The following is a 14,999-nucleotide window of genomic DNA, read 5'->3' as shown; positions in this document are numbered from 1 at the left end:
CTCTTTTGTTTCTTTCTTTTTTCTCATTTTTGCCTGGTTTTTTTCCTCTTTCCTCCTCTAGCTTCACCAATTTCCACTGGCTCCTCTGATTTTTCTTTTTTTTCTATCTTCTCCAATTTCCAGCAGATTATTTTTTCTTTTCTCTATTTTCTGTTTTTCTCTCTTTTCTCCTCTATTTTCTCTCTTTTTTCTCTCTTTTCTCTCTTTTTTCCCCTCTATTTTCTCCTCCAGCTTCACCCATCTCCACGGGCTCTTAATTTTTAAGATTTATTTCCTCCAGCTTCGCCAACTTGCCCTGGCTCTTTTTTTTTTCCTCTTTTCTCTCTTTTTTCCTCTTTTCTCACTTCTTTCTCCTCTTCCCCGGGGTTGCCCTGCCCAGCGCCTCCTTCCCGGCCACCAGCCGCCGCCTTTTACCAAAAAAGTCCTTTTTTTCCCCCAGCGGCCCCGGCTGGGGGAAAAAAAAAAAAAATTGAACTCCCTCATTTCTCTCTTCAAGCCGTTAATCTCGCTCCCTGCCAAGGTTTATCTTCGCTCTTGATTTTTCCTTTTTTTCCCCCAATTATCTCCTCTCTCAATCCATCTTCCTTTGCCAGCAATCTTCTGTCTTGTCTTAAAATGCCGCATTTCACCCCAAACTCTCCCGAAACATCCACACCCGCACCCAACCTGCGCTCCCCCGGCCCGGCGCTGCTTCGTAGGAGAAACAAGGAAAAAAGCTGTAACAGCTTTTCCTTAAAGAAAGCAGCTTTAGGAGCTTGTTAAAAAAACTTAAAACAGCTTTAAGAGCTTTTTTTAAAAGAAAACAGCTTTAAGAGCGCTTTTTTTTTTTAAAAAAAAAGTAAAGCAGCTTTGAAAGCTTTTTTTCATTAAAAAAGCGCCCTAGCTCGCTCCGGCTTTTCTAAACTATCAAATGACAGTATTTTAAGAATTAAAAAAAATAAAACTGCTTCGAAAGCTTCTCTTTCTTAAAAGAAAACAGCCTTAAGAGCTTCGTTTTTTTAAGAAAACAGCTTTAAGAGCTTAGTTTTTAAAAAATAAAACAGCTTTAAGAGCTTTTTTAAAAAGAAAACAGCTTTAAGAGCTTTTTTTTTTTTAATAAAGCAGCTTTGAGAGCTTTTCATTAAAAAAAGTACCCAAGCTCGCTCCGGCTTTCCCAAGCGATTGAATTGCCAGATTTTAAGAATTCAGAAAAAGAAAACAGCTTTAAGAGCTTTTTTTTCTTTACAGGAAACAGCTTTCCCATCATTTTTTCTTTAAATAAAGCAGCTTTAAGAGCTTTTTTTTAAAAATAAAGCAGCTTTAAGAGCTTTTTTCACCGCCGGAGAAGCGCCGCAGCCGGCTCTGGCTCTTCCCGCCGAGGGAATCGCCGTTACCGCAAGAATTAATCGCGATTTGGGGCTGTTTCCTCGCAGAGCCGCCCGCCCGCGCTGGGCCCCCCCGTTATAAAGCCGATCCACGTCAGCGCTGCCGCAGCCGCCTCCGCGGGGGGGCCAAAGAAATAGTCCCCAAAATCGCCAAAAAAGGGCAGCGGCCAAAAAAAATCAATCCTGTTCCAGCATGCGAAAAAACCTCCTCCTTTTTTTTTTTTTTCCCTTTTTCTTTTTTTTCTTTTTTTCCCCATAAATCATCCCGGCAGTGGGAGGCAGTCGGCCGCCCCGTCTGTTTTAGCATGAAAATGGTTAAATTTAACACCAACTTTCTGCTCGATTTTGCCTCTTCTGGACAAAAAAACCCCGCTCTGACCTTTCTGGACGATTTTAGAGCATTCTCGTTATTTAGTAATATCTAACATCGTTTTTGCTCTTGCTGCGTCATGGGTCCGGGCCCTTCCAAAAAAGGCTCCTTTTCTCCCCAAAACGGTCACGAATCTCGGGAAGAAAGGGGCGCGCTGCTTGGCTCTTGAGGGGGACACACAGACCCCAGAAACCCTTTTTTTCACCTATTTCCCTTGTTTCCAGCAAAGCTCAAACGACCCTTTTTTAACATTTATCTTCACCCCTTTCCAGAAAAGCCCAAACAACCCTTTTTTTAATAAATATTTTGACCACTTCTAGCAAAGCCTGAACAAACCTTTTTTTTTTTTTTTTACAATTATTTTCTCCCCTTTCTAGCAAAGCCTAAACGGCCCTTTTTGACTTCTTCCTTTCCATGAAAATACACCAAAAATCTCTGCATTTCACACAATTTCAAGGCCGTGCTGAGTCATGGCACAGCCTGTTGTCAACCTGGTGAAAAAAAAAATCCCCTTTTGTGGCATTTTGAGGTGTTTCCGGGCAGGAAACGACACCCCAAAAGTGCTGGCGGAGAGGACACCCCCCCGCCCCGAAACCTGTAATTAAAGCCGATCCAGGGCTAATTAAAGCCGCTGACGAAGCCAACGAGGCATTCAGCAGGCACAGGGCGAGTTTTTCCACCGCGTTTCCAGGGCGTTTCCTGCGGGAGAAGACGTTTTGCTGTTATTATTATTTTGTTGCATTATTCTGCCACTAAGACCCACAAAACCAGGGTTTTTCCACCATTTCTGCTGTAGGAAGACGCCTCCCCTTGCTCACAACTGTATTTTGGCGGGGGAATTCACCTCAGTGATGATTTTTGCCCATTTCTGGCTGTTTTTAAGGACATACCCACCCAACCCCCCCCCCGATTTCAGCTTTAAAATTATTTTATCGGCCGCGACATGGCCAGAGTTCATGTTTCTGCATGGAAATGCCCCCAAAAGCTGTTTTTCCCTCAGGGGTGGGCCTGGAGAGTCCATTTTAAGGCATTTTCCATCGGAAAGGTGAACCTGGTTTTCACCAAAACCCGGGGTTTTATCAGAAAAAAAAAGAGTAAGAAGGCACTGCTGGGTGAAAAAGCGTATTGGGTTTTTTTAACTGGGATAGCACTAAAAATCCTCAAAATGAGCCCAAAAGAGGCCCAACAGCTCTGCCAGCATTATTAGGCCAATTTAAGCCGGTTTTGAGGCCCAGGGTACAGATTTTGGCCCCGACTCAGCACAGAACCGTGGGGGAGGCCTCAAAAAACAGCAGCAAGCTGAAACCTGCAGTTGTTCAGCTGCTTCTTTTAGGCAGTCAGCCCCTTTTTGAGCCCACAAGGTGGGGGCTCCTCCACCTCCCTCCCCAGCCCGCTCTCCACAGGGTTTTGGGGTGAACCCCCCCAATTCCTCACCCTTCTTGCATCCTGAAGGCACCCTTTTCCTGAGGCTTTTCTCCCTCTTGGAAACCAGCCCTTTTTAACGACTTTTCACACAAAAATTACCTCAGGAAAGAGGGGAGAGGGGTACTGTACCGCGTTCCTCGCACTCATCCCAACCGGGGACCCCCAAACCGCCGCTAAAACGGCACAAAACCCCCTCCCCCCCTTCGCTGCCCCTCCCCCCGAGCTTTAACTTTAAGTTTATACCTCCTCCACGCCCATTTACAGGCAAAAAAACAGGCATTTGGGGGGCGGGCCCGGCCGGCGGAGGGATACGCGCTGAGGCGGCGCCGGCGGTGACGCGGCACCGGCCGGCTCTAACCGGCGCCGGCCGGCCGGGCCGCTGCGGGTGGCGCAGCGCGACACTGCGCATGCGCCCCGCTCGCCCCGCCCACCGCCCCGCCCGCCTCTCCTGCCGCAGTGGCCGCGGGGGCGGCGGCGGGGGCGGGCGCAGGGCGCGCTCGCTCCTTCCCTCCCCTCCCCCAAATGGGGGGGGGGGCTCAGCCGACGCGGAGCCCCATCCCCCGCTTGCAGCGAGGAGCCGGGAGAGACGAAAAAGTAAAAAAAAAAACCCCTTTCCCCCTTGATTTTACCTCAGAAAATGGGTGCCCTCCCGCCGCGGAGCCCGTCCCTCGGGCAAAGCGCGACCTTTGGCCCAAATGCCGCCGAAACCGCCGCTCAGCCCAGCGCCGGGGCACGTCCCTGGCGGTTCCCTAACCGAAAAACCCCATTTTATTCAGAAACGAGCCGCTCCACCGACCCAAAATGGCGTTCGCTCACAAGGACGTCCCGTCCTCCCTCTGAGGGAAGGGGGGAGGGGACGGCGAGTCCTCGCGGTCTCCCTCAGGAAGCCATTCGCCAAAGTGTTTACTTTATCTCCCCAAATATTTATATGTTTTCCCCCTTCTCGGTTTGTAAACCTGCTCGATTTCACAGCCGGTGTTCACCCGTGTCACTTAAGCCCCAATAACACTTAAACCCCCCTTTCAGAGCACGAAGCTTTCCCAAATCACAGATTCTCCCTTAAAAAGTTACCTGGAGCTGAGGCAGTTTTGCCGCAGAGCCGGGGGTGTTCTGGGGCTTTATTTGTAAAAACAATACGGTACGGTTGGTTAAAAATAGCCCCTGGCTGGCGGGGAGCGAGGGGGAAAATGGGGTTAAACAGCGAAATAGTTGAATTTTGGGGTGTTTTTGTGCCCAGGGCCGCGAAGGCTGGATGGGAGAGGAGAGCAGCGACCCTAAATCGGCTGGATTTGCCCCAAAGGAGGCTACGGGGTGAGCGAGGTGCAGGCGGCGTCGAGGTGCTCGTTAGGTTAGCGCTAATGAGGGGAGGCTGCCCTGTGAAACACGAGGCCCCGTGACACACACACACGCATGTCCCCCGTGACACGCACACACGCGTGTCCACCCCCAGCCCTAAAATGGCCGCCGTCACGTGGGGCCGCCATTTGGCAACGCTGCCCACCCATCGGCCCCAAACCACCCTGAATTAGCCCCAAAATGCCCAGAATTAGCCTTAAACTGCCCTGAATTAGCCTAAAATCTGCCCCAAACCGCCCCAAAATGTCCCAAACGAGTTCCAAACTGCCCCGATCTGCCCCAAACCGGCCCTGATCTGCCCCAAACCCCTCTGATGTCCCAAACCGCCCTGAATCGGCCCCAAACCCGCGGGGGGGCCCGGGGGTGACGGTGACGCCCGTGTCCCTGTGCAGTTTATTAGTGTGCGGGGGGGGTCGGTACAAGGTGGGGGGGTCCCAGACGGCTGGGTCCCTCCGGGGTCAGGTCCCTCGCTGGGGACTCCCAGTGCTCCCAGTCTGCGCTGGGGGGGCTCCCAGTACCCCCAGTCCAGCGGGGGGGAGCTCCCAGTGCTCCCAGTCTGTGCTGGAGGGGGGGGGCTCAGCCCTGCTCCAGCCCGGCCCCCCCTGACACGGGGGTGTAGGAGCCCCCCCCCCGCCCGAAGAAGGACCCCGAGCGCCGGGGGGGCTTCACCCGCCGCAGCTCCTGCCCTGGGGGGGGACACACGGGGGGGTCAGCGCAGGCCTCCACCCCCCCGTGTGTGTCCCCCCCCCGGGTGCCATGCGGGCCCCCCAAGTCCCAGGTCCCCCCTCCCCCCCCCCGATGCCAGGGTCCCCCCCACGTTCCCCCGGCCCCCCCCCGGGCCCCCCCGGGTCCCCCCCGTGCCCCCCGTCCCACCCTCCTGCACGTAGTCGATGGTCGCCAGGCGCTGGAGGCGCGGGCGGGTGACGCTCTCCTGCCGCCGCAAGGGGGCGCCCCGCGCGGGGGTCTCCGCCTCCGCCTCGGCCTCGGCCTCGGTCGCGGGGGGGGGCGGCGGCCCCGGGGCGGGCGGGGGCGGGCCCGGCCCCCCCAGCTCGATGCAGCACTCGATGAGGGCGCTCATCAGCTCTGCCTGCGGGCGAGGTCAGCACGCGGAGCCCCCCGCCCCCCCCGCTGCCCCCCAACTGCTCCCCAGTGCCCCCAACAACCCCCACTGCCCCCCCACTGCTCCCCAGTGCCCCCCAACACCCCCCACTGCCCCCCCACTGCTCCCCAGTGCCCCCAACAACCCCCATTGCCCCCCCACTGCCCCCCAGTGCCCCCCAACACCCCCCACTGCCCCCCCACTGCTCCTCAGTGCCCCCCAACAACCCCACTGCCCCCCCACTGCTCCCCAGTGCCCCCCAACACCCCCCACTGCCCCCCCACTGCTCCCCAGTGCCTCCCAACACCCCCCATTGCCCCCCCACTGCTCCCCAGTGCCCCCCAACAACCCCCACTGCCCCCCAACTGCTCCCCAGTGCCCCCCAACACCCCCCACTGCCCCACAAGTGCCCCCCAACTGCTCCCCAGTGCCTCCCAAACACCCCCCACTGCCCCACAAGTGCCCCCCAACAGCCCCCAGTGGCCCAAATTGCTCCCCACTGCTCCCCAACACCCCCTGCTGCCCCCCAACTGCTCCCCAATACCCCCCAATGCCCCCCAAACACCCCCCACTGCCCCACAAGTGCCCCCCTACAGCCCCCAGTGGCCCAAATTGCTCCCCACTGCTCCCCAACAGCCCCCACTGCCCCCCAACTGCTCCCCACTGCCCCCCAACCACTCTGGGAGGGCCCAGCTGCGCCCCACTGCTCCCCCACCGCCCCCGCCCCCCCCCCGTGGGGATCTGTGGGTCGCGGCCGTGGGTCTGACCTGGGGGGAGAACACCCGCAGCAGGCGGTTGACGGGGGCACCCTCGTGGTCGCCGTCGAACTCCAGCCACAGCTGGGGGGGCCCCACGGCGTCCCCCTCCTGCCCCACGGCGCCGTCCCCCTCCTGCCCCACGGCGCCCACCAGCTCCCAGCACAGCTCGGGGAAGGTCAGCGTCAGCAGCACGTGCTGGGGGGGCAGGGGTCAGCCCCGCGGCGTCCCCCCCTGCCCCGTGACGCCCCCCAACCCGCCCCCCAGCCCCCAGCCCGCCCCCAGCCCCCACTACGGGCCTGATCCTGCCCCATAGACCCCCCCCAGCACCGACCCTGCCCCGCAGCCCCCCCCGTTACCTTCTCCCGGGGGTCGATGATGGTGACGCCCTCCAGCCCCACGGCGACGCTGACGGGCCGCAGCCCCCCCCGGGCCAGCAGCCCCCCGGGGGGGCGGTCGATGGCCCCCGGGAAGAAGGCGCACCTGGGGGGGGGGATGCCTGGGTCCCCGGGTGCACTTGTGGGGCGCAAGCGGGGGGCGTCCCTGCCCGGACACCGGGGTCCCCTGGGTGGCTGTGGGGCCTGGACACTGGGGTCCCTGGGGGTCCTTGGGGCCCGGACGCTGGGGTCCCTGGGGTCCTTGGGGCCTGGACGCTGGGGTCCCTGGGGGTCCCTGGGGCCCGGACGCTGGGGTCCCTGGGGTCCTTGGGGCCTGGACGCTGGGGTCCCTGGACACTGGGGTCCCTGGGGGTCCCTGGGGCCCGGACGCTGGGGTCCCTGGGGTCCTTGGGGCCTGGACGCTGGGGTCCCTGGACACTGGGGTCCCTGGGGGTCCTTGGGGCCTGGACGCTGGGGTCCCTGGACACTGGGGTCCCTGGGGGTCCCTGGGGCCCGGACGCTGGGGTCCCTGGGGGTCCTTGGGGCCTGGACGCTGGGGTCCCTGGGGGTCCCTGGGGCCCGGACGCTGGGGTCCCTGGGGGTCCTTGGGGCCTGGACGCTGGGGTCCCTGGGGGTCCCTGGACACTGGGGTCCCTGGGGGTCCGTGGGGCCCGGGACGCTGGGGTCCCTAGGGGTCCATTGGGGCCCAGATGCTGCGGTCTCTGGGGGTCCCTGGGGGTCCCTGGGGCCCAGACATTGGGGTCCCTGGGGGTCCCTGAGGGTCTGTGGGGCCTGGATGCTGGGGTCCCCGGGGGTCCCTGGGGGTCTGTGGGGCCCAGATGCTGGGGTCCCCAGGGGTCCCTGGGGGTCTGTGGGGCCCGGACACTGGGGTCCCTGGGCATCCGTGGGGGTCCCTGGGGCCCAGACACGGGGGTCCCTGGGGGTCCCTGGGGCCCAGGCGCTGGGGTCCCCGGGGTCCCTGGGGGTCCGCGGGGGGGTCCGTGGGGCAGGGCCCCCACTCACCCATAGTAGGGCAGGGCGTGGCAGCGGCGCAGGAAGGCGCGGTAGAGGGCGGCGGGGGGGGCCTGGGGGCCGGGGGTGCGGGCGAAGGCCCGGAGCAGCCCCTCCTCGGGGGGGGGCGGGCGGGGGCCCCACCGGCGCAGGGCCCCCCACAGCCCCCCCCGCCCCGGGGGTGGCGGCAGCAGCTCCCCCAGCAGTGGCCTGGGGGGGGGAGGGCGTGAGGGGCTGCGCGAGGGGGGGGCTGGGCATTGGGGCCACGGGGTGGGTGCTGGGGGGGTGGGGGGCCATGGGGTGGGGTGCCAGGGGTGGGGTGCCAGGGGTGGGGTGCCAGGGGTGGGGGTGCCACGGGTGGGGTGCCAGGTGTCGGGGTGCCGGGGGTCGAGGTGCCGGGGGTCGAGGTGCTGGGGTCGGGGTGCCGGGGTCGGGGTGTCGGGGTCGGGGTGCCGGGGTCGAGGTGCCGGGGGTTGGGGTGTCGGGGGTCGGGTGCCGGGGTCGAGGTGCCGGGGTCGGGGTGTCGGGGGTCGGGTGCCAGGGTTGGGGTGTCGGGGGTCGGGGTGCCAGGATCGGGGTGCCGGGGGTCGAGGTGCCGGGGGTCGGGGTGCCAGGGTCGGGGTGCTGGGGTCGGGGTGTCGGGGGTCGGGTGCCGGGGTCAGGGTGCCGGGGGTCAGGTGCCGGGGGTCGAGGTGCCAGGGTCGGGGTGTCGGGGTGCCGGGGTCGGGGTGCCGGGGTCGGGGTGCTGGGGTCGGGGTGCCGGGGGTTGAGGTGCCAGGGTCGGGGTGTCGGGGTGCCGGGGTGCCGGGGTCGGGGTGTCGGGGTGTCGGGGTGTCGGGGTCGGGGTGCCGGGGGTTGAGGTGCCAGGGTCGGGGTGTCGGGGTGCCGGGGGTTGAGGTGCCGGGGTCGGGGTGCCGGGGTCGGGGGGTCGGGGTCGGGGTGCCGGGGGTTGAGGTGCCGGGGTCGGGGTGTCGGGGTGCCGGGGTCGGGGTGCCGGGGGTCGGGTGCCAGGGTCGGGGTGTCGGGGTGCCGGGGTCGGGGTGCCGGGGGCGGGTGCTGACCGCAGGCTGTGGGCCGTGTGGCGGCCGGGCTGGAAGGGGCCCAGGCGCAGGCGGCAGGCCAGGGCCCCCAGCTCCTCCCCGTCGGGGGGGTCCACGGGGTAGCGCCCCCCCAGCAGGTTCCCCCGCGCCTCCTCGTACAGCAGCCGCAGCAGCTCCTCCTCCTCCAGCTGCGGGGACCCACCGTCACCCCGCGCGTCGCCCCGCGACCCCCTCAGGGGCCCCCCCAGGACCCCGCATGCGGGTGGGGGTCCCGGCCCCGCTCACCTCCAGCTCCTTGCCCTTGGGGAAGAAGACGTTCCTGCGCAGCTGCAGGCAGGGCTCGTCTGGGGGGCGGGGGGGCGTGAGAGGGGACCCCGGCGTCCGGGGACCCCGCCCCGGGGACCCCCCACCCTGGGGACCCCCCCGGGAACCCCACCCCAGGGACCCCCCACCCCAGGGTGACCCTGCCACCCTGGGGAACCCCCCAGCCCAGTGATCCCCTCACCCCAGGGTGACTCTGCCACCCTGGGGACCCCCGACTCCAGGGACCCCCCCACCTCGGGGACCCCCCAGGCCCAGGGACCCCCCACCCCGGGGACCCCCCCACTCCGGGGCCGCCCCACCCCGGGGACCCCCCACCCCGGGGACCCCCCACCCCGGGGCCGCCCCACCCCGGGGACCCCCCCACCCCAGGGTGACCCTGCCACCCTGGGGAACCCCCCAGCCCAGTGACCCCCTCACCCCAGGGTGACCCTGCCACCCTGGGGAACCCCGACTCCAGGGACCCCCCCACCTCGGGGACCCCCCCAGCCCAGGGACCCCCCACCCCGGGGACCCCACCCCGGGGCCGCCCCACCCCGGGGACCCCACCCCGGGGCCGCCCCACCCCGGGGACCCCCCACCCCGGGGCCCCCCGGCGGGGCGCGGGGCTCACCCTGGGCGATGTCGGCGTGGGAGCCGAGGCTGAAGCGCAGCAGCAGCTCCGGCCACTGCCGCACCAGGCGCAGGGGACGGTGCCGCGGCTTCAGCTGCACCTCTGGGGGGGCGGCAGGCTGGCACCCGCGGCCACCCGCGGCCACCCGGGACCCACAGCCACCCGCCACCCACAGCCACCCAGCACCCACAGCCACCCATGACCCATGGCCACCCATGACCCATGGCCACCCGCCACCCACGGCCACCTGGGACCCACAGCCACCCGCCACCCACAGCCACCCAGGACCCATGGCCACCCGCCACCCACGGCCACCTGGGACCCACAGCCACCCACCACCCACAGCCACCCAGGACCCATGGCCATCCAGGGACCTACAGCCATCCATGGCCACCTGGGACCCACAGCCCCCTGGGACCCACAGCCACCCGCCACCCACAGCCACCCATGACCCATGGCCACCCATGACCCATGGCCACCCGCCACCCACGGCCACCCACGGCCACCTGGGACCCACAGCCACCCGCCACCCATGGTCACCCAGGACCCATGGCCATCCAGGGACCTACAGCCATCCATGGCCACCTGGGACCCACAGCCCCCTGGGACCCACAGCCACCCGCCACCCACAGCCACCCATGGCCACCTGGGACCCACAGCCACCCGCCACCCATGGTCACCCACAGCCACCCATGGCCACCCAGGACCCATGGCCATCCAGGGACCTACAGCCGTCCATGGCCACCTGGGACCCATGGACCCACAGCTACCCACAGCCACCTGCAACCCACGGCCACCCAGGACCCACAGCCACCCACAGCCACCCATGGACCCATGGCCACCCAGGGACCCATGGCCACCCACAGCCACCTATGGACCCATGGCCACCCATAGACCCACGGCCACCCAGGGACCCACGGCCACCCATAGACCCACGGCCACCCAGGGACCCACGGCCACCCACAGCCACCCATGGACCCATGGCCACCCATAGACCCATGGCCACCCAGGACCCACGGCCACCCACAGCCACCCATGGACCCATGGCCACCCATAGACCCACGGCCACCCAGGGACCCACGGCCACCCACAGCCACCCATGGACCCATGGCCACCCAGGACCCACAGCCACCCAGGACCCACAGCCACCCAGGGACCCATGGCCACCCATGGCCATCCAGGGACCCACGGCCACCCACAGCCACCCAGGGACCCATGGCCACCCATAGACCCACAGCCACCCAGGGACCCATGGCCACCCACAGCCACCCATGGACCCATGGCCACCCAGGACCCACAGCCACCCAGGGACCCATGGCCACCCATGGCCATCCAGGGACCCATGGCCACCCACAGCCACCCAGGACCCATGGCTACCCAGGACCCACAGCCACCCAGGGACCCATGGCCACCCATGGCCACCCAGGGACTCACGGCCACCCACAGCCACCCAGGGACCCATGGCCACCCATGGCCACCCAGGACCCACGGCCACCCAGGGACCCATGGCCACCCATGGCCACCCAGGGACTCACGGCCACCCACAGCCACCCATAGACCCACGGCCACCCACAGCCACCCAGGGACCCATGGCCACCCAGGACCCACAGCCACCCAGGGACCCATGGCCACCCAGGACCCATGGCCACCCACGGCCACCCAGGGACCCATGGCCACCCATGGCCACCCAGGACCCATGGCCACCCAGGACCCACGGCCACCCAGGGACCCATGGCCACCCACAGCCACCCAGGACCCATGGCTACCCATGGCCACCCAGGACCCATGGCCACCCATGGCCACCCAGGACCCATGGCTACCCAGGACCCACAGCCACCCAGGGACCCATGGCCACCCACAGCCACCCAGGACCCATGGCCACCCAGGACCCACGGCCACCCAGGGACCCATGGCCACCCAGGACCCACGGCCACCCAGGGACCCATGGCCACCCATGGCCACCCAGGACCCACGGCCACCCAGGACCCACGGCCACCCAGGGACCCGGGCCCTTACCAGACTCCACGGGCCCCCGGGAATGGACCCCCCCGTCCGACCCACAGCGCCCCCGGGGCCGGCCCCCCGCCCCCGCCCCCCGGGGCCCCGCCCCCCTCACCCAGCAGGGGCGAGACGAGCCACAGCGCCAGCGCCTCGCTGGCGGCGGGCGGGAGGCGCAGCGCCCCCTGCAGGCGGCGCAGCAGCTCCCCGGCCGCGGGCCCCGGCGGCGGCTCCAGCGCCAGCGGCACCCCCGAGCCGTCCGGCAGGAACAGCAGCGCGGCGGGGGCTGGGGGGAGCGCGTCAGCCCGCGGGACACCCCACGGGGACCCCGGAGGGACCCACAGGTCACCCCACAGGTCACCCCACAGGCACCCGCGGGGACCCCACCGGGACCCACCGGCACCCCCGAGCCGTCCGGCAGGAACAGCAGCGCGGCGGGGGCTGGGGGGAGCGCGTCAGCCCGCGGGACACCCCACGGGGACCCCGGAGGGACCCACAGGTCACCCCACAGGCACCCGCGGGACCCCACCGGGACCCACCGGCACCCCCGAGCCGTCCGGCAGGAACAGCAGCGCGGCGGGGGCTGGGGGGAGCGCGTCAGCCCGCGGGACACCCCACGGGGACCCCGGAGGGACCCACAGGTCACCCCACAGGTCACCCCACAGGCACCCGCGGGGACCCCACCGGGACCCACCGGCACCCCCGAGCCGTCCGGCAGGAACAGCAGCGCGGCGGGGGCTGGGGGGAGCGCGTCAGCCCGCGGGACACCCCACGGGGACCCCGGAGGGACCCACAGGTCACCCCACAGGCACCCGCGGGACCCCACCGGGACCCACCGGCACCCCCGAGCCGTCCGGCAGGAACAGCAGCGCGGCGGGGGCTGGGGGGAGCGCGTCAGCCCGCGGGACACCCCACGGGGACCCCGGAGGGACCCACAGGTCACCCCACAGGTCACCCCACAGGCACCCGCGGGGACCCCACCGGGACCCACCGGCACCCCCGAGCCGTCCGGCAGGAACAGCAGCGCGGCGGGGGCTGGGGGGAGCGCGTCAGCCCACGGGGACACACCGGGACCCACGGGTCACCCCACGGGGACCCCAGAGGGACCCACGGGGACACACCGGGACCTACCGGCACCCCCGAGCCGTCCGGCAGCGCGGCGGGGGCTGGGGGGGGTGTCACACCGGGACCCACGGGTCACCCCACGGGGACCCACAGGTCACCCCGGGACACACCGGCACCCACGGGGACTCACCGACCTCCCCCCCCGGGGCCGGCACCCACCGGCACCCCCCCAAAGGGACCCGGGCGTCCGGCTGACCCACAGCCGCCCGGGGCACCCAGGTGTCCGGGCCCCACCGCCCCCCCGGGGACCCCCAGCCCCCCCCCGGGGCCCCACCGCCCCCCGGGCCCCCGGCGTCCGGGCCCAACAGCCCCGCCCCCAGCGGACCCCGGCGTCCGGGCCCCGCCCCCTCACCGGCAGCGCCGGGGGGCGCGGGCGCCCCCTCCCCCTCCATGCGCGGGGCCGGGGTCAGGGCGGGGTCGCGGCGGGGAGGGTCACGCCGGGGTCAGCGCGGGGTCACGCCGGGGTCAGGGCTCCGGGCGTTCCGCGCGCCGTTCCCGCGCCGGGCGGAAGCGCCGCGGGTGCAGGGGGAGGAGCCGCGCCCCGGGACGTCACTCCCCGCCCCGCCCCGCCCCGCGGGCGGCCAGAGGAGGAGGCGGCGGCGGCTCCCCCTGGCGGCGGGGAGGACCCGGAGGGCTGGGACCCCCCCAGGGGGGTCTCGGGGGGTCCCGGAGGGGTCTCGGGGGGTCCCGGGGGTCCCGGGGGCGGCGCAGGAAGAGGCGGAGCCGCTGTACGAAGTATAGAACCGTGTATTCCTCTGTGCGCGGCGGAGGGGCCCGGGGGTCTTGGGGGGGGCGGGTGGGGGGCCCCGAGGGGGGCAGGGGACCCGGCGGGTCCCGACCCCGACCGGGGCTTTAGAAATTAAAAAATAAACCCAAAGAAAGACCCGGGGGGCGGTAAAAAAACCAATTAAAAGGGGTGGGGCGGGGTGGGGGGGCCCGCACCCCTCAGGCCCCTCGGACGCCCCCCGGGCGCGCGGGGACCCCCCCCGCGCCCCCTTTGCCCTTGGGGGGGACACACACGACCACAGAGGTGCCACCCGGGGGTGCCGGTGCCACCCGTGGGGGGGTCGAGGAGGCGGGTGACGGCCCGATTTGGGGGGGGACGGGGCGCGTCCCCCCGTCAGACATAGTACTCCTTGTCCTTGTTGCGTCGGGCCTTGCCGGGCGCCTTGGGGGGGGCGGGGGGCACCTTCTCCTTGGGGGTCCCCCCGCCGGGGGGGGCGGCGGCGTTGGGGACCCCCCCCGGGGTTCCGGCGGCGGCGGCGGCGGCGGCGGCGGGGGGGGCGGCCCCGATGTAGTGGCGGCTCTGGTCCACCTGGTAGGAGCCTTCGTCCCTGTTGCGGTACTTGTACATGGCGTAGAGGAGGATGAGGATGCAGAGGGCGGCGGCGGCCACGATGCCCACCACCATGCCGGTGGTGCCGCCCGCCTCCCGCACCACTTCCACGGCACCCGGCGCGGCGGCTGTGGGGACAGCGGGACGGCGGGTGACTGGGGCGGCCGTCACCCGCCCACGCCCCGCGCCCCCCTCCCGCGGGTGCCGCTCGCCCGCCGGCACCAGGCCCGGCAACGGGACGGCCACGACGGTGGGGACGGTGACCGCGTCGTCGTTGGCGTCGGTGATGACGTCGGCGGTGACGTCGTCGCGGCGGGGGGCGGTGATGTCACCGCCGTGGCCCGCGAAGTCCTCGTCGTCGGCCGGCGGCAGGTTGGGGTCGGCCGCCTCCCCCGAGGCGAAGCCCGAGGGCTCCTCGCAGTCGGGGCCGCAGCCGGGGGGGGTGCGGGGGGAGGCCGGGGGGGGGGGCGGGGGGGACGCCGGCCCGCCGCCCGCCGGGGACGCCGGCAGCACCAGCTCGCCGCCTGCGGAGACAGAAACGAGACGGGGGGGCCGGAGAGGGGGGGCCCCGCGTCAGCCCCCGCCGCCGGCCCCCCCGGCCCCCCGAGCCCCCCCCACCGCTGCCGCCGCCGCCGCCGCTTCTCGCCGTTACTATTAGCATTATTATTATCTTTTTTTAGCTAATTCTCGCTTTTTTTTTTTTTTCTCGTTTTTTTTAAGAGCAAACCGCGGCGCTGCCGTCAACTTACATCGCGGGATGGGGCCGGGTGATTTTAGCGTGGAGGAAAAAGAAATTGCAGGAAGGAAGG

At 67.9% G+C, this 14,999-nt stretch overlaps 2 protein-coding genes and 1 long non-coding RNA gene across 4 annotated transcripts in view; all 3 read right to left on the bottom strand.

Moving 5' to 3' along the window:
- Nucleotides 1–834: 834 nt before the first annotated feature.
- LOC142074540 (uncharacterized) lies at nucleotides 835–3,761 on the bottom strand. 2 transcript variants are annotated; one of them, XR_012670628.1, is made up of 2 exons: nucleotides 3,403–3,761; nucleotides 835–2,433 (listed from the first exon to the last, which is right to left on the bottom strand). It is a non-coding gene; the product is annotated as an uncharacterized LOC142074540 (long non-coding RNA). The 2 variants fall into 2 exon arrangements; XR_012670627.1 differs by lacking the exon at nucleotides 3,403–3,761 and adding an exon at nucleotides 3,169–3,359.
- A 1,154-nt stretch (nucleotides 3,762–4,915) lies between these two features.
- On the bottom strand, nucleotides 4,916–12,052 carry FRMD8 (FERM domain containing 8; the record flags this gene model as incomplete). The annotated part of the gene is made up of 9 exons (XM_075135140.1): nucleotides 4,916–5,201; nucleotides 5,389–5,602; nucleotides 6,382–6,567; nucleotides 6,729–6,852; nucleotides 7,770–7,967; nucleotides 8,819–8,985; nucleotides 9,083–9,141; nucleotides 9,732–9,833; nucleotides 11,848–12,052. Coding segments are annotated over 9 exons (1,365 nt in total), but the record flags the coding sequence as incomplete, so codon positions are not given.
- A 1,529-nt stretch (nucleotides 12,053–13,581) lies between these two features.
- Nucleotides 13,582–14,999, bottom strand: part of LOC142074489 (neurexin-2-beta-like) — a 15,649-nt gene continuing 14,231 nt past the window's right edge. The window contains 2 exon segments of the mRNA XM_075135139.1: nucleotides 13,582–14,604; nucleotides 14,704–14,714. Of these exon segments, the coding sequence (XP_074991240.1) occupies nucleotides 13,975–14,604; nucleotides 14,704–14,714 (641 nt within the window). The 3' untranslated portion in view covers nucleotides 13,582–13,974.

Source organism: Calonectris borealis, chromosome 37, assembly GCF_964195595.1.
Source record: "Calonectris borealis chromosome 37, bCalBor7.hap1.2, whole genome shotgun sequence".
In the NCBI taxonomy this organism is placed as follows: Eukaryota; Metazoa; Chordata; class Aves; order Procellariiformes; family Procellariidae; genus Calonectris; species Calonectris borealis.
This window is presented reverse-complemented; position numbering and strand designations above follow the sequence as displayed.